This window comes from Falco punctatus (assembly GCF_963210335.1).
Source record: "Falco punctatus genome assembly, chromosome: 10".
Lineage (NCBI taxonomy): Eukaryota > Metazoa > Chordata > Aves > Falconiformes > Falconidae > Falco > Falco punctatus.
The window spans coordinates 12932088-12956968 of NC_137590.1; the positions used below are offsets into that span (position 1 = coordinate 12932088).

Sequence of the window (24881 nt, forward strand, 5' to 3'; positions counted from 1 at the left end):
AGAAGAAGCCAGTTTCTTCGTTTCATGCTCTCATCAAGAGCAGGAGCGACCCACCTACTACAGGCAAACCATGTGTCACCTTTCGCAGGGTTTGGTCTGTTTTAGTGCCTGTTCTTGAGATGCTGCTGAGCTAAAAAAAGCACATTTTTACATCTAAAGCAGCAGTGATCTGGACTTGGATCCATAACAGCCAGTGCTTGCTTGTGATCTGAAAAAAATGGCTTGAAATATGAATTTCAAATTAAAACCAGCACAAAATAAATAGCAGAAAATACTTTTATTTCTTGCTGAGCTTCTATTCAGTTCCTGCTTCCTGTTTTGACAGTGTAAGTTACACTTGGGCAGGAAAAAAAGGAAGCCCACAAACATAATTGCAACCATGTCTAATTAGGCAGAGCTATGTAAATTTAGCGTTTCTACATGATTATAAATGTCAGGAGAGCCTTAGATAAGACATGAGAGTTTTGAGTATCTCTTGTGTACCTAGTCTAAAATGTCCTTATTGCTAATCCTATTCATCTGGAGTTGCTTCCTAATTAGAATATTTATGGGCTAATAAGGAGGTGAACAAGACACTCCAGTTCTGTTCCAAAGGTGAGAGTAGGGATTCATTAGACACAGCGTCTCTGTTTTGATTGCTGTACAATGTAATTAACATTGTGCTAGACAATCATTTTAGATTTACCTTAACAACAAATATTTAAGAAGATTCCTGTTGTTCTCGCTTTGAGTCTAGGTCTGCTGAAACCAAGAGCAGTTATGTCATCAGCTTTGAGAGATTTTGAGGTTCCCAGATGGGTTTTTTCCTATTTTATTTTGCAAACTGGTTTTACCTCTGTTTGTCAGTAACTGATGGTTTTGAGTTTTGTCCATACTTGCTAAAAGTGAATCTGTTTTGCATATTTTATGAGTTCATATTTTATAAATTTTGTATCACTAAGACCTACTTCATAGGAAATGCTTATTTTCATTTTTTTTCCTAGAATTTTCAGCTGCATGTCTATATCCAGTGACCCGGTATCAAAAAAAACCCTGCTTTTGTAGTCAGATATAATTTAGCTGGTTTTAGATTATACTGCCATGAAAGCACAGTCACTGGCTGATGTTCGGTGTCTGACTCCTTAATTTTTCTTCTCGAAGCGGCTCTCCCACCAGAAGCCCCACTGAGCCCAGGCACAGCAGCAGCAGGAGAAATGCCTCCTACTTCCAGATCGAGAGAGTACCAAGGCAGTCCCATGAACTCTGGCCCACTGGGTCATAGACCTTTGTGATCCACCACAAGGATTTGGCTGCTTCCATAGCTGGGATCTGGTCATCCCCTCCTCTCCCCCATGACGGCAGGGCCATCCTTGCCCACCCTTCCAGCCCCAGAGCTGTGTCCCAGAAGGCATCTTCCAGCCTCCTTCCTGCTGCCTCCTCTCTGGCTTTTGCAAGACGTTTCCTACTTCTTGCTGCCAAAGCTTCCGTTTTGAAGGACCCCTGCGCACAGCCTCAGGAGAGATGCTCCTACCCCGACGTCCAAGGGGTGGCTGTGGGGACCGCCAGCCCTAAACCACTGGGGCCAGTGCTGCTCAGGCCAGAGAAGCTGGGGTGCCGTTCCCCGGTCTCAGAGGTGTCTTCTGATGGATTTTAGGAAGGACCAAGGCACGGAGTTTCGGTTCTCGCTCTCCCCATCTCCCTTTACTTTAAGCCCTACTTCTGTCCATGAACTACATCGGAGTTCTGCAAAGTAGCGTCCATAATAAATACTAATGCTAAATTGTTCTCAGATTTTTGCCAGTGTTGTGGCCAGTCTCAAAATCAGCTCCTTTTCAAGGGCAGGCTGCTCGAAGCGAAACCTGGAGGTTTTGATCTCCTCTCTTTGCTTTCCTTCACATATTGAGAAAAGGACTCGTCGTCTGAGAAAACAATGATCTGTGACTTTAAAGGTGTTACCAGAAAAGTTGTTAAGATGGCAAGTGACATTACTTCAAGTCTAAGTCTTCTCTATATAAATTACCATTAGGTATGGGAATCTCATAGATAATGATAAATATAGCAACGTTCTACTGCTGATGGAAATCATTATCAGCCATTATCAACTTTAATTAATATATTCACATTATTCAAATCCAGGTAGAAAATGTTCTTTGGCATCAGGTCTAGAGTAGTACGGTTCATGGCTTTTGTGCAGCTTGAGAAGCAGCTGGCAGCAGGGAAGCAGCTCTGGGGAAACACTTCACCCAGACTCGGGGTCCAGCACATTATATGTCCTGTAGCTCTCACGCGTTTTCCATGCCCTGTATACAAGCACTGCAAGATTTCATGTTTCCGAGGGATGTTTCTCTTGTCGGTGCACTGCTTCTGCACTAGAAGAGCTTTATGTTGTTTGTGGCATCTCAGTTGTCTCCGTGGCAACCAGAGTAATGCTGAGGAATACACAATTGAAGATGCTAGGAATGAGCACTGGTAGCAAATGTCCTTTGCTATGAAAAATGATTGAAAACGAACAGAAAATATGGGCTAAATAAACCTCTGCTAGTTCTAAAAGGAAGGCTTCTTGAAATTTTCCATTAGACCTTAGAAGCTCTTTAAATAACCAGTATGTCCCCTTCCATCTGAGGATTTCCATCTGTTGATTTTGTTTGTTTGCTTTTTTCCCTTTTATAAAAATACTGAAGCCCAATTCTGTCACGTGCTGCGCGCACAGCCCCAGGGAGCAGCACCGGGTCCTGGGGTTGAACGTCCCCTTCCACTTGAAAAAGAAGCTGAAAAAACATCAGGCAAACGTACAGACCCTCCCAAACCTGCCTGCCACTCCAGGAGCAAAGCCATAAAACCCTGAATCCGCATCTGTTGCATGCTGCTGGAGCGTGGCCAGTGTGAATTTTTTTATGTGTGCGATAAAGCAAATGAGAGAACCTCCGCAGAGATGCTCCCGCACCCATCTCACCCCCTTCGTGCCCCCCCTCCAGCCTGCTCGCCGCATGCCCCCCCCCCCCCCCGGCGCCTCAGCGCAGCAGTGCCTGCAGGATTCCTCCTCCCGTGGGTGTCCACCTTCTAGTGTTTAGACCGCAGTGAGCTGCCAGCCCAGGACAGTCTTTTCTGTTTCAAATGGAGTGGTGAAACTGGGATGCCAGGGATGTGCGTTGCGGTTTTCACTCATACCCCCTCCAAGGGACAGTGCTGACTTTGTGTGGGGCAAGGTCTGCCCCACATCAATGGCTCCGTGGGCTGACGGTGTAGGTAGAGACCTTAAAGACTCAAAGTAAGGACCTGTTGCGGCTGATTTGAGTTAGCACTTTGTTTCTGCTGTCAGCTAATACGTTTCTCAACCTGGACTGTTCTGACATTTGCTACAAGAAAAGAGAAATAAAAAATCCATAGAGCTCCCATTAACCCTCAGTGAGGTAAACACTGCAGTTAGTGAGATAAAACCTTTTCACCTCTGGGACACAAACATGAGCGCAACTTACGATAAAATTAAATACATTTCATGATCTCGCCTTATTCCCCACAAGGAGTTAATCTGTCTCACAAAAATCTTGACCCATACTTATCACAGCGTCCAGATTCTTAGGAGAGACCAAGGACCAGAGTCCCAAATCCCTTCACGTGCTGCCTGAAGAGGATGGTCCCACCAGGTCCACACGGAGCCTGGTTTTACAGCCTTGCTTCTTGCTTGCAGTGAAGTACATCAGCTTCTAGTCCTTCTACTTTCACAGCAGTTTTGTCTGAGAAGTGGAGGAAGTAAAGCAACACATCTATAACATTTACTCGGTGTAGGTTTGTGCACCACCTCCAGAACCTGAGGTGAGAAGCCTTACAGAAGTTTCACATTATATACTGCTGTAGGAGTAGGATAGGTACTTTCTTTTGCAAAAGTACACGTCTCACCACTATTTATGAGAGTATTAAACTTAGAATCTCATCAGCCCCTTCTAAATCTGCTGCAGGGGCAAGATGTTAAATTGGATTTTGAAGAAAATGCTGGTGCACTTCTGGGGATGTTTCCCGTGTGTCCCCAGTCACAGGGAGCTGAGATTATAGAGCATGAGGCCACAGACAGCTGAGATGGTTTCACGTGAATTCTACATCATAACCAAAGCCAAAATACTTAGTTTTGAGGGATTCTTCATGCCACAACATACTTTTTTCTAATTGTCAGAAAGTATCAACACTAGAATAAGGACAATCATAGAGTCACAGAATGGTTTAGGTTGGAAAAGATCATCGAGCCCAACCGTTAACCCAGCGCCGCCAAGCCCACCACTAACCCACGTCCCTGAGCGCCACATCTACGTGTCCTTTAACCCCCCCAGGGCTGGTGACTCCACCACGTCCCTGGGCAGCCTGTCCCAGTGCTGGGCCACCCTTTCCCTGAAGAAATTTTTCCTAATATCCAACCTAAAACTCGTTGCAGCTAACGTGGATTCAACAAATTGCAGCTAGCACAATGTAGCCTGAAGCGGGATAAGATGCCCCAGGGTTACAGTGGATGAAGAGGAGCATGGAAACAGATCCCGTGGAGGGACTAAGGCATTGTAAATCCATACCCCAGCTTGTCTCCGAATAATTATTTTATGTACCTATATCTTTAATCTGCAGTACATCTTGCTGGGCTAGTTCTGTCACTGAGCATAAAACGATGAATTGCTGCCCAAAACATACAGTCAATCTAGTTACAGTGGCAAAAAGTTGCTTTCTGCTGTAATTCTGCTCAGGAAACTGGTGCACCTATGGGTACTGGTGCAGTATGGATATGATCAATGCAGCTTTACTTCTGCGCAGAAAGAAGGCTTACAACTATTCAGCATCTCAAGACTCCCCATACTGATGAATGCCTCTGAAAAAATAGTCTTAATTCCTCTGCCTGTTCCCCATTTCAGAAATGGGGATAATTCCCAGCTCACAGAAGCTTAATGAGTACGAGTTTGTCAATATTTATGCCTACAAAGAAAATAAAATATGCTGGCATTATTTATAGCATATCAGTAAGCTCGTCAGAGCAGCATCGTATATGATCGGGTCATGGGTTAACAAGGATTAATTATCTTGTCAGAATTATGCTTTGCAATTTTTCATTTCAGCCTGTTACTTTTGAGTAGTTTATAATGTAGGCTACTAAATTCAGGGTCATTTTGCTTCTCATATGAAATTCAGCCCTTCCATACGTAAATGTTTTTTAGAGGAAACGTAGCCAGAATGGAGAGAACTGAAATGCTGAAAGTCCCTCTTGCAGCTAATAGCCAAGAAACTGCTACATTCCTCCAATTTTATAACCATAGGAATTGCATTTCATTACATAGAGATGGCTGGCAAATTTCTCTTTCATACCTTGTGGCAATGTGAAGTTAATTCCGTATTACAAGAACCTGGGAGGTTTTCAAGGGGGTCTCTACAGTGCTGAGTCCTTTATAAAATTTCCCCTGCCATAAGATGGAACCTGCTCCTGGTCACTTAAAGGCCTTTGACACTTGCAGAGATGCCATGCATTCCTTAGATGACAAAAAACATAGAAATTAAATGCTGCTTGATTAAGGCCCTGATCTGAGAAAATTAAATTCTGCCTTCAATTATTGAAATGGCTTGTGGCTACCGCTCAATCCTCATTTTACATACGGACACAAGAAAGGGCCCATGTTACCCTGGCAAAGGTCTCCCTGTACAGCTGGGACGTTTCAGGATTATCAAAAATCCTTCTTGGTCAACTCCCTGCTCTTTCCAATTAATAAACGCGGCATTTAGATTTCACACTTTGTCTATCAGTACACTTCTTCTGGAGCGCTTTTTAAAGATCTCTTCTGACCAGCCCTTCCCCTCCTGCCACTGCCACTGAGCAGTTTGTTTCCTGGATGATAATGATTGCTGTCTTTGTAGTCTCACCTGGACATACAGTGACTCTGCTAACGGAGATCTGATTAAGGCTGACAGGCCCAGTATGGGAAGGAAAACATCCCTGCTCATCACAGCGAATTCTTCCAGTGGCACTCTGCCAGCCCGGCTTCTCAGTCATTTAGTTTATCAGCAGTTTTTCAGTTTATCATGAAGCTGTTCGTTCCTGTTCCTCACTTCCCATTTTATCTCTTGTCTGAAACCTTCTGAGCAGGCAGGATATTGAGTTGTACAGGTCTTCGCTCTCCAAAGCAGAAAACACCTACCCTGGAGGGTGGTGAGGTCCTGCCGAAGCTGGGCTCCTGTAGAGCTGGCATTGCATCCTTCAGAAGGCATCTGCAAAGCCTCCGAGCCACCAGCGGCTGGGTTTCAGCCCTCATTGCAGTGTTCATCTGCTGAGCCTCTGGGAACAACTGAACCCAAAAGATGCAGACATGACCAAAAGTGAGTTTGCCCAAATGCCCTGCAGCTGCTTTCCATTGTAAACCTATGTCTGCTCAGTATAGCAATCAATATTTTCCTGGGATCTGTTTCTCATTCCCCAAATGTTGTACCCCGGAGAGCAGTGAGCGCTCAGAGCCATCAGTAAGCTCCACGGGAAGCTCTGCGCTATTAAGACTGCTTTCTGCAAATGTTTCTTTGTTTTGGGGGGCTTCCTTTTGTAAGAATACACATAATAACCCATTCCTTACTTCACTCAAATGCATTAATACAATGTTTAATAAAAAAAGCTTTCTTTTGTATTTATCTAGTACATCTACATATAAACATTAGGATCGTTGGCTTCTAAGAAAATAACCAAGATGCCTCATTCTGAGTATGGCATTTTGTCCTCCGTTAATCCCAGATCTTGTTCAGTGGGTGGTTTGCACCATCTAAGTGACTGTAGCTGTGTTGCATTGGTAAGTGATCACAAACCTCATTACTGCATTTTGCTCTGGACCTCAGTGTTTGTTCTGTCAGATTCAGGCTGAATTGTATCCCTTCTTCTACACCAAGGCGTAGTACAACAATCAGGTGTTTAATCAACTGCATATTTTTGTCTTGTGTGTTATATCTTTGGCATTATAAATATACACAAAGCGAGCGATATCAAATGGAAAAGATGGTTCATATTCAAATGTCTTTGTTTCATGTTGTGGGTCAGAATTTCCAGCTAGCTTGAAATCCTTCGTGCACAGGATAAGCTTTTGCTTCCTTTTCCCACAGCACTGAAGACCTTTTCCTTTGCACGTGTTTTCCCATAAAAAATGACTTTTCCGTAACAAGCAAGGCTTGCAGGTTACCTCAGGTGTCATCCACGTGGCAGTCAGAGCAGGGGCTGGGTCTGTGCCATGCGAAGCAACTCTGCAGTTGCTGCTGAAACAAAATGGTTGGCAAACTTCCACGGCGTTGGGGGTCAGAGTTTGCAGAGGAGAGCGACGGAGGAGGTAGGCAGGACTTTTTGCTGTCCCCCCTACATTGCTCGATCCCTGGCGCTGATCCTGTAGACCCAACATTAGTGATTGGCGTAGTACCAACAAGGCGTAGTACCCATGATGGCTTTTAAGTGCGGGGTCTTCCAGCTGGGTCTACGCTGACTTAACCTGGCCAGCGGATCATGTCTGGAGCGTTCATCTACAGCGCTGGGAAGAGTGTAGCCCTCTTAAAGCCAGGGAAACAGCCATTGGCAGGCAGAGCTGGTTTTGACAGAAGCCCCCATTAGTATTTCCGACTTCAAAACCAAACCGAGTTTCTTTTCCAAGAATTCTGTCAATCACATTCTCTCTCAGCGAATCAACACGACATGACCCTACCCATACTGGGTAAAACAGCTCTTAAGCGAAAGACAATAGGGAACATCTTGCATTAATCTCTTCTCAGTTATTTGACTGTTTTCCACTAACCTTTCATTCTGCCAAATTTAATTAAATCAGCTGTTTTTCCGAATATAACGTGTTCCTTCACTGTTTGGATGTTCCTTCAATTTGTAATGGTGAAGGCATATATGATACACAGTGAAGGCATATATGATACGCAGCTTGCAAGGACTTAGGCAAGCTATTTTCTTAAAATAATTCTCAGCAATGAATAACAAATGACACCAGATTAGTTTATTTTATCCAGACCATACCTACCATATGGATTCCCAAGACCTGTGTTGAGCTGCTGACTGACATTAATTTTAAAATCCAGGATCCTTGTGTTGCACACACGACGTGTATATGTATAGGATTAGAGGAAATGGTTTGAATGTATTATGTTGAATATATTACATTGATTTTATTTTTTTAATTGCTGCATTGAGAGGATTTAGAAAACCTCATGTTCCTAAGAACAAAAAGGTCTGACTATAGCAGCAGTGTCATGAGCGTGGAATTTCAAGCCTGTCTGCAGAAATAAGAGCGAGTATAAATAATGAGCAATATTATGAATATTTATTCACCTACACTGATCTGCTTGATGATCTTTTTCAAGCTTCCATCCTGACAGAGCTGAAAGAAGAAGGCAGTTTTACTTGAATTGTGAAAGGCTTTTCTTCCTCTTTTTAATCAAGTGAGATATACCAGAAAACAAATCAGGCTGATAAAAACAGAAGTCAGACTTACAAGAAAAGCAGCTGTAACAGCTAAATGGCTTAAAGCAGAGAAAGTAGGAAAACAGCATGTGGGGCTAATGATGGGTGGTTTTCAGGTTTCAGAATACATTAAGGCATTCTCCCTGTTTATTAAATTGCTCTGGCAGCATTTGACAGCAAAGGTTTTGTGGATTATAAGAGTGCAATGGACATAACTAGGATTTTTTTTTATCCTAAAGCCTGGCCTCTGGGTAATCACCAAGAAGTTACACACTACAGGAAGAATTTGGTTTGCACCAGTCCAAAGAAGGTCATTTTTTTATTTAAAAAAAAAATGTTTCTCTGATTGTTGTTTACTTCCCCGTCTCTGTGGTCTGCCAGAGGTTTTTGGATTTTTTCCGTCTCTCAATACTCACTCCTTTTGTCAGAAAGTGGCAGACACAACCTGGAAGCAGCATCAATTTAATGCTGGCAGATTTACCAAAGGGCATCGCTCAGCAGCAACAGTTGCCATGTGACCACCTAGACATTGAACTATTGCTCATCTCTTCCTGGCCAGGAGAAGTCGAATGTAATTTCATGGTTTTACAAAAATTGCCTCAGCCCAAATTTAGAAGGCTTACTCCTCAGGTCTCCTCCTGAGTGCTTTGCAAGATGACCTGGATCTCTGGGTCATAAAGCCTGCAAAATATTGACGGTCGTTGCAAGCAGCATCTGCTGGATCTGAGTTGCTTCATGCTTCTGCTGAGGTGCAGAACGCCAACTTCTGTGCCGGTACCCACTGCAGTTGCCACCAGAAGGAAGGGTGCTGGAGATGGGTACTTCTGCTGTCCTCCTCATCATTTTGCTTCAGCAGACTAATGGTTTTTTATTCTCACGATATCACTGTGAGATAAGAAAGCGGTTTAATTTCATTTTGAAGTGTTATTTTCAATTTCTTTGAGGCATGGAAAAATGAAATGACCTACTAAAGGTCACCTGGGGAGTGTTTGGGAAAAAGCAAAAGAAACCCAGGTCTTCCAAGCTGCAGCCTTAATCACAACCTACTCTGGTTTGGCACCGATTCAGTGGCTGTAGTCAGAATAAAAATACGTTATCCAAGATATTCGTCATGTCTCTTTTTTTAATGAAATTTATTTGTAGCTCATACCATCTCACTGCCACCCCCTTGCATGACTATCAGTGCTGACCATCAGAAGCATGTAATTCATTTTCCTTATTTCTCTCCTGCTTCCTTCTGGGCTTACGTCTGATCTGTAGTTTGGATCACTGAAGAGTGACATGTAACCCATTTCTAATGATTCTGTTAGTCTAATTTTGGCATTAAATGAGAGAACCATATGAGAAGCTCATTAACTGACAGTCTTTCTAAACAGGGAAGTCGATACTATCCAAGGACAGAGATACTGTTACAATGGAGCTTCTGATCATAAATCTGATCATAATTTTGAAGTCAGTCCAGAGCGCCTGAATAGCTCCAATAGACTGTGCGCAAACCAAGCGCCTCCGTGGGACTCCTTGAGTCACGGAAATCTATTAGGTCCCTCAGTGGCAGCATCAGTACATAAAACAATTTAAGAATGGAACAGAAATGCTACACAAGGCTGGCCTGTCTTTGGTGATGGTGTTCTTTTCATACTTATCTTCTGAAAACAGGCCAGTCCTTAATTTCTGTTTGCTCCAGGCTTGGTGTTGTATTTGTCATGGCTCAGACAAAAAAATCCCCCAAAAATTTCAACAAATGTTATGTTCGTGTTGTAATACTTCCCAAAACTGGGAAACACTGTCACAATCTTAAATATAGAGGTACTGTTTACATTTTGGGGGAACTTTGACATTTTTTAAGCAACTGCATTCAAGTTTTGACAAATGACCTCTAATCCCCACCCTATGCAACTCAGTCTAGAACAAGTACGAGGTTAAACAGACCCTGCCTCGTTATTAACCTTGTATACAGCATACTTCAAAACATGCTGTTGCCATAGGTGGTGGCCAGAGTGTAGCAAACCCTCTGCAAGATGCATTCGGGCCAGCTGGCCGTTGTGGTGGGTGTATTTCCCAGTAGGTCCCTTTCCTGGGGCAGAAGCTGCTGCACTGATATTCCTCATGTGTTCCACCGCAGCAGGGTTTCAGCTTGGATGTTTTTTAAAAACCTTCATAGCCCAGGCTCAGTGTTTGATCCTTCAGGAATAAAAATCACTCAAAAAAAGAAAAAAATAAGAGACTGTGTCTATATCAGGTGAGTGTGGTTGCAGCGTATCGCACTCAAAAGCATCTCTGTTCCTGTTTAGTACAGCCCTTCCTCTGCGCAGTGTTGCTAGCAGCAGGCATTAAGAAATCATGAAAATGATCCACCAGGATCCCTGGTCTTTGGTGCCGTGTTCAGTTATCTGCCTGCTAGGGAGGGGTGATTGTTCTGGTTTTGTTTTGGGGCTTTTTACTGTTCGGAGTTTATATTTCTAAGCTTCCCTTTGTATCCCTGACAACTAGCAGATCGCTTTCTGAGATGAGATTCTTAGTCAATAACACTGCTGCCGGAGCTGGCTGTTCTGCGAAATCCTGCCTCTCACAGTGGGATGGGGTGGGTGAGCAATTCCGCTTGGTTCACATATCTCGTGTCACAGAGGCTGCGGGGAGGTGCAGCTGGGATGCTGGAAGGCTTTGGGTACAACTGCTGTACCGAGTGTCCTTTGGAAAGGTTTCCACTCTCACCACTCTCGCTGTCTGATTAACACAAAAAAAAGCAGCCAGGGGCAACAGCCACTGAACTATTTGGTCTCGCGCTACTAAAAGGCCAAACAGAGTTGACTCCTGAAAGGCTTTCTGGCGTTCTTTGATTTTATAACCTCTCTGTGATAAAAAGATCATACTGGCTTTCTTTCAGGCAACTTTTAAAGTACTTCCTCATGCTTTCATATGAAAACTCAGCTCTCTATTGCTGGGTGTCATACCCACCACCAGAAGCTGTTTTGCTTTCAGAAGCAGCCACACAAAAGAGAAAATAGCTGCTAGGCTGGAGCAGGTCCCATTTACACCCGCGTGGGAGACTCAGCACCCACCCTGGGAGAGGCTGCAAGAGCCGGTGGCAGCTGCTGCTCCAAATGGGTTAAAACATGTAAATTGCAACACCTTAAAATATGATCTTAAAGTGCAGTAGCTTAAGAGGGAAAAAGATGAGTGGTATAAGGTGTGAGACCCCACAGGTTACAGGTCTCAGGTGCTGAGAGGGAAAGTGTTAAACAAAAAGTTGAATTGCTGGTTGTTAATCAGGCTGCCAGGTGGAAGCTATGAAAGGCTGGTTGGCAATATAGGTGCGGTGCCAAATGAAAATCCTGAGGTTGGCTTCTGGCCTCTGAAGCTTTATTTGCCTTAGGAAAAACGGGCACGTGCTGGGCTGGTTTCTGAGGATTTGTGGAACAGCCGCCGGGGCTGCGGCCGGTGAGTCAGGGCGCGCAGTAGGAGGGCTCATTGGAGCGGATCCTGGATGAATATTTTCCTTCTTTCTGAGTTACAGAATCCTCTGCCGTCTGGAGGGTTAGCACGAGGAGTCATCCCTTCCCTGCCTCTTCTTTAAACTCCGGTTAAGTGTGACGTCGGTGGGAGCCGGGGATGGCCCCTGGCACAGGCGTTGCTTCTCCCTGGGAGAACAGCAGAGGAAAATCTCCCCCGCGTGTGAAAATCTCCCTCCAGCTCTCCGTGCAATGCCACCAGGCTGAAACGTGGTGACAGCGAGCAGCCGGGCAGCACTGCAGTGCTGGTTTTAATGGCGCAGGAGAGGTGGGAGCGTGCCATGAAGTGCGATGTGGAGAGCTGTGGGTGGTGGCACCAAGGCTTTTCCTGACCCAGAGGCATTTATCAATATCTGAATGACGGGCAGGTTTGGTCAGATGGTAGCAGGGATTCACAGGGTCTGACCTGCATGTCAGAGGCCAGGGTGTTTCACATCAACACCTTCATTAAGGAAGAAAACCAGCTTAATTAACACACCACTGTTTGGAGGAGAGTAGGCTGCATGTTGGTAGATGCAGTGACTGAGGCGCTGCCCCTGCTTGGGAGCTCTGCAGTCACAGGTAGCTCATAACATCAAATATGCCAGATGCTCGTGGATGGGGAACACCATGCCCTGCTGGAGGAAGAGCCAATGGACAGAATGAACCCGTCTGTTCATGGCTGTGCAGCACTGAGTAAGCAGCCCTGTTCGCTTTAAAAATGGGGTCACCTCCCTTGTTATAGCCCTGTCCTAGCAGGAGCGTGAACACCTCTGATAGTGCCTGGTCCTGTTCTGCATGGTTGAGATGGAGCAAAACTGCATCTCCTTAGCTCAGAAAGCAGCAGCTTGTGTATTAAGATGCATGGACTCAGGGTTTGATGTCTGCCGAGAATGCTGCACACATGACATGATGCTGCGCTATATGTAAGAAATGAAAAGGTCAAGTTATATCAAAGACTCTGTGCTCGACTCTGGCACACAGATGAAGCTCACTCACCACCACCACCCTCTCTAGGGGGGAGCTGTGAAAGATGTCGGGTGCTCTGGTTGCTTGGTGAAAGCTGCCTTCTTCACTGAGCTCCCAGATTAGGGCTTTCTTCTGGAAATCCGTGTTCATGTTTAACTGTGGCTAAGTAGGGAGTATTAAGGGATAAATGCTTTAAAAAGTCTGCCTGTGAGTTTTGCTTAAATGACGGCTAGTTACGAAAGTATTTCTACTAGAGTCAAGTGTGGTTTTGTGAGGAGTTTGTTTATTTGTTTTCAAATTGGCTTTCCTGGCTTTGGTACAGTATTTATTACTGGTGTATTACCATCAACTATCTTATACCAAAAAAAGTGAACATCAAAACTTCACTAGCATGTAAGAAAATTATTTAGAAAATGAGCCAGAAGAGCATCCCATATTCTTCTCATTGGTACTGCAAAAATAAGGGGAGACAGAAAAACACGTAAGTATAAAGAAGGTGTGAGGGTAGCCACAGGAGGAAATAAGATTTAGATTTTCTATCTCCTTTACCAGTAGATTCCTACTCAATATATCCTACAGCAACATCCTGGTAACCTTATTTGCTTTACCAGACATGATGCTAAAATTAGCTAGTCATACATTTCTCAGGAAGTAGTAATTAATTGGGCAATATTTGTACAGGTCTTTGGAAATGTAGGTCCTAATTTTGCAAACCCTTTGTCCAAAATATAAATTAATATAATCACATAATTACCAATTTCTGGACTTTGGTGTATGCAGTTACCCAGCTTGTGTGTGATTTATAGTAATGCCATGTGTAAACCAGGAATAGCCGTATTCCTAAAAATACTATGCATGCGCATTTGAAAATTGGGATCACAGATAGCACTTCATTACTAGGAGTTCATTTTAAAATACTTTTTTCTTTTAGATTCTCTTTCTGAATATAATTTACTTTTGTTTATAACCTGTCTCGGCAAGACTGTGCTCAGCTCGGCCAAGCATTTGAGACCGTGTCTTTTGTACCGTCGTGATGGAGAGAGCCACTTGGCAATAACTGTCATTTTGCTTGGGACACTGTCACGGTTTCGCCGTGGCGGCAGCTCAGCCCCCCGCAGCCGCTCGCTCGCTCCCCCCGGGGATGGGGGGGACGGTCAGGAGCGCAGGAGTGACACAACCCGTGGCTGAGCCAAGGGCAGCTGGGGAGGTGAAGCTGAAGCCGCGCACCAGCAGAGCAAGACACGGCATTTGCTCCCCACGCCCCACGGCAGGAGGGGCTCAGCACCCCCAGGGCAGCAGGGCTCCCGCGCCACGGGGACTTGGGAAGACAAACGCCATCGCTCCCAGCGTGCCCCCCGTCCTCCTCCTTCCCCCCGTTTGTACGCTGAGCACGGCGCCACACGCTATGGAATGTCCCTTTGGTCGCTGGGGCCGTGTCCCCTGCCGGCTCCGTGTGCCCCCCAGCCCCTCGGCTCTGTGCCAGCCCTGCTCCGGGACAATGGAAACATCCCCCCGTTACCAACGTGGCTTCCAGCGCAAATCCCAAACATGGCCCCGCGCAGCTGCTGCGAAGGACGGTGACTCTGCCCCAGCCGAAGCAGCGCAGGCACCTACCTGTTCCTTTGCCTGTGCCGATGGAACTGGTTGGTGTTAAGCCTGAAACCATTTTCACACAAATGTACGGCAGTATTTGAACTGAATGGGATTTTATTCCTTTTCTTCCTAAAGATTTGTTTGTACACAGAAAATGCTGGAAGATCTGATTTCTGCTTTAGCTCGATTTGTCATAATTTCTACCTAGACCAGAAGGATTCTTTCCATAATTTACTATATTCTTTTTAACGTTTTTGCTCCTTAGACCCTGCATTAGATTGCTCCAGCACCTCACTCCTTTAGTGGTGAAAGAACTACTAATTTCTAGCCTAAATTTATTCATGGCCACTTTATACCCATTTGTTTTTGTGTCAACATTGTCCTTTAATTTAAATTGTTCCTTTGCCTTCCTAGTGTTTATCCTCCTGATGTATTTATAGACAGCAATCATATCTGCTATCTGCCTTCATTTTCTAGACTAAACAAGCCAAGCTCTTCTAGGCTCTCCTCCGGTGAATGGGCTCTTCACTGCCAGCACCTGGTCGGATCTGGGTAGCTCCACAGTGAGTACAAGGGACCGGGATTGTGCACAGCATCCCAATGAGCCCTCAGTGCTTGACATGAGGAATTGATACTGCCGTGTGTGCCGTGCTAATACTGCACACGATGCATTTGCCAGCAGTGCTTGTGCCTTGCTGAGTGGCAGGGAGCTGGTGGGACATGGTACCTGTCCTCCTTGCTCATGTGCAAAAGCTTCCAGAAAAGTTTTGTTATTGGTCCCTTGCTGCATTATCTTATATGTTGTACTATTAAATCACATCTTGTTTCTGTTATTTATTTGTCAGGTTCCCCTTCTTCCAAGCTGTTACTTCTTCCCGTACAAGGCACTGCTGTTTTTTAACCAAGCCCTTGATCAACTTGCCATTGACCAGCTTAACCAGTTTCTTCAACTGATTCCCATCTTCTGGAATGTAGTTGATGTATTTCTTTGTGGCACTGTATCAGATGATTGACAGAAGAGCAGACAGATTAGATCTTCCACAGTTCCTTTAATTATTCTTTCCTTCATGATTTGTTCCTTCAAAAGCCCTTCTTAGTTTTTGGGTCAGACTAAAAGCTTTGCACTTATCAAGATGAGGGTTTTTTTTTCCTTGGCTTAGATAGAAGCAGCACATTTATTTTCCCTCAGCATGAAGATCTGTTAGATTTATTAAAAATACTGGCCACTGGACCTCCCGGGGACTTCACCAAGGCTGAGTCTTTAGTCTACATCCCTCAGGGCAGAGGCTCATTTCTTTAGTTCCACAGCATCACCGTCAGAGCAAACACAGAGTAACTCTTACATTTCTCTGGGTTAGGACCATTTTGTCTTACCTCTATGCTGTAGTTTCTGTCCTGTGCTATTTAAAATGTCATTGTTATAAAAAAAGAGAATATGAGAATTATTCTGTATGATCAAAATGCCATCAAGAAAATGTCTCTTGTGCTTGGAGGCATGGGGCTGCCTGTTTTTTTAATAGTCGTAACAATAATAATATTAGGACAACAAATGAAGATGCCCCTGGAGATGTTGTGACAAATTGGAAGGACATGTTGAAATTGAAATTGATTGAATAGTTCAATAAAATCAGCTTAATGCACAAAAGCAAAAAGGTTAGCTACAGAAAAACAAAAAATCAGTAATTTGTTATCTGTTGGGGCCAATCTCACTGGAGAGGGAACTGGTTATAAACTAAAAGCACCAGCCTCGTGCCCACATGGGAGCCTTTTGGGTGGAACTGGATGTGGATGGCAAAAGTGCCTAAAGGTTTGACCAGTCTCAGACTGCTTCCACTGGGTGGTCTTGGCAGGGCTGGGTTTACCATTGGACTCCATCATCTTAATGGTCTTTTCCAACCTAAATGTTGCTACGATTCCATTCTACGATTTGCATGCCTTTGAGTTTTATACAACTTTACGTACAAGCCGAGGCCATTCTCCTTGTCAAATTGGACTTCTGCTCTGAACGTTGTAGTTAGGTCTTCAGCTGGTGGAAACCAGCGTGACTTTGGTGACGTCCCTTAGGTTTCCACCAGCATCTCACCTCTCGCGTGTCCCCGATTGCTGCAGCTGCCTCTGGCATCCTGCTATAGCTCCCATCTCAAACGTGCGCGTTCCTGTAACGAACCTACCTGATCACTCCAGCCATTCGAGATCTGCTATAATTCCTCATGTTTTCTCACTAGGCTTGGACTCCCTGTGCTTGTTTGCACATGTGCAGCGCTCCTCTGCTATCCTTCCCCTCTTCCCATCCTTACGCACCAGCTTTTTGTGGCCAGTACATTTGTACATGAATAAATTCTGGGTTTTTTCATTTTTGGCATTGTATTATCTGATTGATATAATCTTTCTTTTAAATTTCTTTAATTTAGTGTTCTGAATTTATATGGAGGGTTTTATTAACACGGTAGCACGATGCTCAGTGAAAGGCGCTTTGTTAAATCAAAAAAATTTATTGTAAACCTGAGATTAATAAGACATGGTCTGTGAGTACACATACACACATGCGTGTGTCATCAGAGTATGTGTAATTTAATAAGCAGTAAAATGACAAAGTTAACAGCACTTTTAAATGAGACTTTCTAGCCCCTTACCCCCTCTTGTACAAGAGGATTCACTTTTCCAGGGGAAGCTTTGGATTAAGGAGTGATTAAAGCAAGCTAGAAAGGAGCTGAAGGCGGTGGGAGGTGTGCAGGCTGGGTCCTGGTATCAACAGGTGCTGTGCAGGCAGAATGTGACCTTACCCAAGGTCTGCAGTTTTTTCTTGGAGTTCAGATAAAAGTTGGCATCACGGTGGCATGACTTTCAGAATTGCTTTTGACGCAGAACGGGCGCTGCCTTGGCTGTGCCCTGGCTGGAGGTACACTGCTGCCGGCGTCCCAGCGGGCACACTGGGACTGGGAGCGGGGAGCCCAGCAGCTCTGCAGGGGTCAGTCTGCTGATGGGCTAAAATGGAAAACCACCGAGTTCAGAAAGAACCACCCACGCCGATGGAGGCTGGTTTATTGCCCTCTCGGCTGATGGAAAGGCAGGAACATTTTTTTCTCTTGCAGTCGCTGACGAAGCACTGAAGCTTTTACAATAACGTGCGACAGCTCTGCCATCAAATCGGAAATGCTGTGAATTACGTGTCTCCATCTGACTGCAGTGAGGAACATTAGAGGTGGCTTTGCCATTTATATGCGCTGTTGAAATGGAGTCTCTTCATGTGGGCCTCCAACCTGCTTTTCTTATTTACGTGGAGTCTGATGGCCACTAGTTTTTAAAATAATCTTCCTCCCCCTTCTGTGATTTAAACTTAATTTGGCTCACAAGTATTTGGTCTGTTACAGAATGCTTCTGTCAGCCTCCCAAGTTGTCTGTAAGAGAGAATACGGAATGAAAAGCTACATATGAAATAGAAATTACATTCACTAATAAGGACGTTTCAGCCTTACAGTTTACCCAGTGCTTTAGAAATGGAGTAATGAACAGCACCTTTTTGCATGAGGAGAAACACAGGCTAACAGCATTTCTCCATCATGTTTTATTTTACAAAGTAGCAAGAGACAATGAAAGTGCATTTCCATAATACATCTCAGTTGCAGGTTGCTGATGGATTCCTGTGGGATGTCTTGTCAATTCAGCAGGTTAATATCTGTCAATTAAAAATCCTGGAATCAAGATAAAGCTAAAATTCAGATCTCTGTTATTCTAGCAATCAGAGGAGGTAAAGAATGAACCCAGTTACAGCACTTCAGGAATGTTTATATAGTAATAGAGAGGCCCGAATAACCTAATTCTTGCCCCTTGAAATTGCAGTGGATATGTGACATTTTACACATGCCTGTACATCAGTACAGGAAAGGAGCAGCCCCTGAGTACCGGAGCTGTGCGGAGAGCAGGAGCCGTCCAGCATGCAGCAGGTCTCTGCACAGTGAAGTCCCTCCCCTTGGCTTTGCAAAAAGCTTTTCCTGCGTAACATTGTTCTTCCATTGGGTTTTCACACCCTTGGGATGCCCCATTAGAGCTGCTCAGTCCTTGTGTCCTGGCTCTGACCTGTAATGACACCTTAATCCTTGAGGAACGGGGCGTAAGGTTCAGCTGTGCCCTGGGTCACGCTGGGGCTGCATCCCCCTGGTTCTCCGTGCCGGGAGTGTGCTCCGTGCGCCCTGCGCATGGCACGTGGAGACACCCACAGCGAATTCTGCAGAGCCAAATGAGAAGTTATTGTTGAGGCCAGTTTTAAAGACGAGGAGGCTTTTCTCAGTGCAGGCAGATATTCCTAAGTAAAGAAGCATCCCAAGGAGATGTACGCACCTGCAAGGTCAGATGCCCTCTCCTATTTTACTCAGGTTTATTTTCCAGTTGCAATGACATACAGCGTCTTTTAGAAGAACTTTAATGTAGGAATTTTATGGCTGGCTCTGTGAGGCTTTTTCTTGAAGAGCCGTGTTGTTTGGGGCGCCCAGGAATTTAAATCAGTTCCCCTGAACTTCTGTTTATTGCATTGAATTTTTTTTTTTTCCATACTGGACTTAAATTCTCCTTTTTTACCAAGATTGTGTTAAGGATTGAAACATGGAGAGTATTTTAAGTATCAAAATGCTTTGTGGGCATGGAACTGTGTGAGCAGAATGAGCTGGAGAGACGCCAGGCAATGTTGCTGTCAGTTTGGGGGATATAATGTTATTCGTGATGTTTTCAATGAAAACACATTAACAAAATTTTTACTGGTTTTCAGAAGACAGAAATTAATGTTGCCGAAAATGCTTTAAAATTAACAAAAATGTCTATTTCAACCAAGGAATGTTGGCCATAGGATTTTTATTTTCCCATGAAACAGGTGATATCCACCAATCTATGCAAAAATCCCTTCAAAAACACGATAGATAATTTTATCCGTCCTTTTTTGCTAACATTTTGAATCCAATTAACTTCTTTAGTCTACTTAGGAATTGCGCTTGTATACAGAAAATAAACCAAGGTGTTTTACAGGATGCATTTTTCTTTCTCATGTTTTTCCTTTCCTATTTTTTTTTTCTTCCAGAAAGTTCAGCAGTATATAGTCATTGTTCAAGCCACAGATATGGAAGGAAATCTGAACTATGGTCTCTCAAACACGGCAACAGCGATCATTACGGTGACAGATGTGAATGACAACCCACCCGAATTCACTACCAGCACTGTAAGTATCAATACATCAGCACAGTGATGCATGGACACACAACGTGTTTGTAATTCATGGATGTTTATATCCGTCGTCTTTCTTAGCTGGTTTGGCAGACAGGAGGAACTTGATAGATAACAGTGGAATAAAGACTTTCGGGGGGGAGAAAGGAGGAAAAAAGGGGAAAAGGCAAAGAGGAATGATTCATGAACCAGCAACACTATTTGGCGACCAATTTCACTGAGGTGCTGAAGGAGCTGATATAATGTGGCAAACAGACTATGTCTGATTGCACCAAAGAGGATACAGTTGTTTCACAGCAATTGGCTGTAGACATATCAGAGTTATTATTGCTTATGAGTGAAATCCTGAGCACTAAGAGATATTTTGTGTTTAGTAGCTGGGCTATGATTTCAAGGAAGCAGTAAATACTCTAAATGGTAACAAGTATCCAGTAAAATTTGTATTTCACTGATAGCTCTAACAGATGTATTTGTGTGTACCGGCAGTAAACGTGTGGACATTCTTCAGTACATCTGGTTTTAATCAGTTAAAGAACTTTCTTATATTAGCACAGTATTTCTCTATTCTGTTCTTATGTGCTCGAAGTTGCTATTACTGGGGGACAAGGGGAGAAATAAAGAGATGGCAAATTACAAATTTTTTAGAGCTGGTTAAGGTAAAAATGAAGAGTTGGAAGGTGCAATGATGTGGTCTGGTTCTTTCTGGCCTTCTTTTCTATAGAGCACCTGAAATGTGTGTAGTAATTTTAGAAACCACAGAGCCGTACAAAGGTCTACATGCTAATAAATGAGAACTGTCCATATTCATACGAGTGTCAACAAGGAGCAGTAAGTGATGGATCTTAAACTGATAACAAATTTTTACAAATACAGAAAGTCTTAACTGCATTGTACTCAAGTCACTTTGGGGAATGTTTTTATTATTGATATTATTCTGAATTTTCATTCCACCTTAAAGGGTCTGCAGATATTTATTAATGTAGTACCAAAGGTTCCCCTTAGTTATACCCTTACAAACCACAAATATGTAGCAGAACTCAAGGAAGTCATGCTGAGCCCAACTGATGCCACCGCAGACCCAGATCGGCTCCATAGCTGGCATGGAGCCAAGGGTCCATCCTTCCCATCGCCACCGGGCCCCGGGCTCACGGCTGTGATGTGCTCAGCTCCTGAGCATGCCAGCGTTTTCTGTTGAAGGGACTTGGACCTAGACTCTTGGAAAAAGGCAGGCACTGAATTCCTCCTGTGTCAGATGAAAACAGGCACCTGAGGTGTTTTCAGATCTGGGTGCCAACCTGCAGCGTGTTGCTGCCCCAACAAATGCAGGTGGGTTTAACAGCAGCACATGTCCCAGTGAATACACTGAGCTTGGTAGTGTACAGTCGTCGTTAAATATCTCCTTGAGGGGGATACATACGGTTGCAAAGAGCCGTAAAAATCTGATACAAGTCTTGGGCCATGTGGTTCTTTCTCCTGCCAGCATGGGATTGTCCTGTCTTGAAAATTTTCTAGCAGCTGGTCTGCAGAGCTTTGTGTCTCTCTGGCCACGAGACTTCTCACCACAGCAGTGCGTGTGCCCCAACTTGCTAGTGTTTGGGTGGGGGGACGGGGACACGGGACCTCATTCTGCCAGGTAAATACTTCTTTAACCTCCGTTTGTGTGAAAAAGGAATGACATCTAGTGGCCACCTCATTTAAGCACAGATTGTTGCAGATGACCCGGGTTCCTGGGCCTTGTCTCCAGATGCAGGCTGGAGGTGATGCTTCGGGTAGCGGCGTGAGCCATGGCAGGGTTCGTTACACATGCACATCAGTGCCTTCCGGAGGGCAGCATCCCTCTGTGGTATAGTTTAATGGCTTTCCAGAACACTTTCCAAAGCTGAATCTGATGGAAGGTGAGATAATGGAAATGTGCTTTCAGGTAAGTTCAGAGTATTTAATGTCTTGGGGTGTGTTAGACCTAGAAGGAATAAAAGCCATCAAGAGCATTTCCTATAGAATTGCGTTAAAAGGGATAGAAAATGCTACTCTTCGTCTGAGCAGTATTGGTGTGTACCATTATTTCTCTGATTTCAATCACTGAAGAAAGGGTTTTGCAAGGGCCAAAGGGCTTTACACAGTAGTACGTGGGACTTCATAAAGATTTGAAAACCAGGGGTGTTTTACAATATTTTCCAAATCTGCAGAAACAAACAGCTTTGATATACTCCCAGGTATAGTCAGGATGAATTTCACACGAGTATGAAAGTTCGATATGGTTTTTCCCTGACTGATGGAGACAACAGCATCAGACTGATCAGTCTCTTTAAACCTGAGCTGAATCTCCTTGCTGTCCCTAAATAGTCTGATCTGCATTTTAACACCTCTAAAAAATAGCAAAAAAATCTCTTTCCAGGAAATCTATAGCTCCTCAGAGAGTAAGAAAGCTCATGGTCTCTTTTAAGACTGGTAACTGTTTGGAGAGATACAGTATACTTTTATTTTAAATACTTCTGTATTGAGATGCTGTTGTAAAAACAAAATAGGCCAAATAACTGAAACTGTGGTTTGCTGTTGGAAAGCTGCCAGATGAAAGGAACTCAAGGAACTGTGCTCAGCACAGACACATACAAAGGCCCACCCTATAGCGCTCCTAAATTACCTGTCATTCAGCCAGGGTGTTTTTAGACTTAATCGTTTCTGGATAAGAATGTAGCTCAGGAGGACACTGCACCATGCTGGTGTCACAGCTCATATATTCAGCAGCAGGAATTAATGTTACTGTGTAAAATTTAACAGTGGGATGGGAGAGAAGAGAACAGCCACCGCGATGGTCAGGAGAGTCAGGTCACAGCCGTAGCTGAGCACGCCGTGCAGGGGGGGAAGGGGCTGAGTGCATGGACCATGTGGAAGTTCAGACACAGGCACACAAGTGCCCAAATGACATGTCCACAGGGGTGACGACCTGCGGAGGTGTGTCGGTTACAGACATCCAGAAGACCAGATGGGCTGTGATCGAAATATCGTGCTAGATGAGAACTGGAAAAGGAGCAATAAAATCACATAGAAAATTCTTAAATTTACGAAATTAAGATACTCCAGTAAAAGTCCAGAATGATTGTTTGCCACATGAGAACGGATCAGTGTGGTTTTCGTACCCTTCAGCACATCGCCCAAAAGGCTGGGGAAAGGTCCTGCACAACAGCAGGGGAAGGAGAAGCTCCACCTTATACAAAGGATTCTAAAATTATAGGGGGGGGGGGGGGGGGTGTGTGAAATCACCGTCTTTAGGTGAAACAATTTTGAACTTAAGTCCGCTGTTACTCTTAAGTCCGTCAGCAGGAGTCATGACCAGTCCTGGTGGTCATGACCAGGGTACCCTTATGGAACTGCAAGGCGCTGGGGCGCAGCAAGGATGAGGTGACCTCCTCTAGTCCTTTCCAGCTCTTGTTTTTTGTGATGGTGAATGTTTTCTTGATCTGCGATGCTATCTGGCTGTGCTGAGAAGCATCAGAGAGCAGCTAACAGTGAGGAAATGTCTCATAAGAGACCAGCCTGGAGTGGGAAGCAATCAGGTCTGCGCCAGAAGAGTGGAGCATCCTGTGAAATGCCGTAAACATCACAGGCAGCTATTTTGGGCAATTCTAATGATTTAGTGCAGGACCGTGACCCAGGGAAAGCTCTTCTAGCTGGCTAAGGGACTTCAGCCTGCTCTTTGTGTTGTGTTCTTCATGTGACATTGTTGCTCGCAAAAATAAATGGAGAGGCAATCCTTCTCCCTGCTGAAGAGCAGAGGTGCACATGCCAGGCGCGCAGGGGCAATGCCACCTCCGCAGCGTGCCCGACCAGCCTGTGCCCACGGGCTCTGGGCCAGATGCCTTGGAAAAGGATAGTTTAATCCCCCGTGCTCAAGTTTTCCACAGTCCTTAGAGAGTGAGTAGCGATGCTGGTTCATTTTCATGGCATTTTTGGTGGGTTTTCCATCTGCGAAATCAACTGCTGGTGTAGAATCCTGACACTTGAACTGGACTGTTAAAGGGTTTATAGGGAGTTTTACTGGGAAACTGGTTCCATTACTGTTACAAGATCAAGGTACTGGTATCAGTGTGCCCTCCGTTATCCAGAGTCTCTGTAACTCATAACAGGGTTATGTCCTCTGACATGTCTTAATTATGTGGAAACGCCTCAGCCTCCCTGCAAACATTTATCTTGTGTACAGGCGAGTTGTGGGTTTTTTCTGTACTAATATAGATCTGTAGCTGAGCCTCTGGCCAGATGCTCACCCCCGCTAAACAGGGGGTGCAATGAAATTAGTGTTGGTATTTCAGAGATTAAAAGCCAGCTAAGACAGAACAATGCTGGATAGTCTCAAGTGAGGTTTTATGTAAGGTGGAAGCATCTATTTTACTCACGGAAGGAATGTCTTTAATTCCGGTGGAATCTTTAACTCCTATCAGGCAGGATGCCCTTTTCAGTCTGACCCGTGATACTGTTAATAGCCATCCAAGGGTTTCCACTTTATCTAAGGAAATGCATAATCAGAGGGGAGGAGAAGTTAAAGAAATCCATGCCTACACTTGACTCGTACAAAGTCTATTTTTATCGTATTCAATCAGGAACAATCAGGCGCAGAGAGGAGACGCAGATGAATTTGCATGATCAGACTTCTGTGTCTTAAATGTTAATTAAAAGTTATTTTAAATTTGCCTACTGTGCAGAACTTGTTTTTATAGTAGCCTGTGTAAGGGAAATATTATTTCACAGGGCTGAAGTGCTCATGATTAGTTGAGCTTGTGAATTCTTGGGAAAACCTGCCTGGCAATCAACCTCTACTTTAAAAAAAAAAAAAAAAATGAAAGAAAAGAAAAAAAGAAACTGGGCTATTCAAGTTCTTTAAGCTCCTGAGCCTTAGGAGGTCTTATTTAAAGCTACTTTAAAATTTGCCCTTTGGCACTGCTTTGAGAATCTCCTCTTCCGAGGCTGAATCCAGTGGAGCATGTTTTAAAGAGGCAGCTCGAGGACCACATCCCCTTCCCGCTGCGCTGCCTCGCTGGCTAATCCCGGCACTGACTCCCATTAGGAACAGCTCCAAAGGTTTAGTACCCGACTCTCGGGCACGGGCGGGCGCTTCCCAGCTTCCAGCGCCCAGGTAGTGGTGGCTCTCGGCCTGGGAAAGGCAGGATGCTCAGAGGCTGCCGGTGAACTCGGAG

The 24881-nt window shown here is 44.4% G+C and overlaps 1 protein-coding gene across 4 annotated transcripts in view; it reads left to right on the plus strand.

Annotated features, from left to right (window-relative positions):
• CDH4 (cadherin 4) overlaps window positions 1-24881 on the plus strand; it is a 464287-nt gene that overhangs the window by 399594 nt on the left and 39812 nt on the right. For all 4 annotated transcript variants that reach the window (XM_080403647.1, XM_080403648.1, XM_080403645.1 and 1 more), the window contains one exon: window positions 19550-19687. In XM_080403647.1, coding sequence (XP_080259773.1) covers window positions 19550-19687 — 138 coding nt within the window. The remainder of the gene's footprint in view (window positions 1-19549; window positions 19688-24881) is intronic.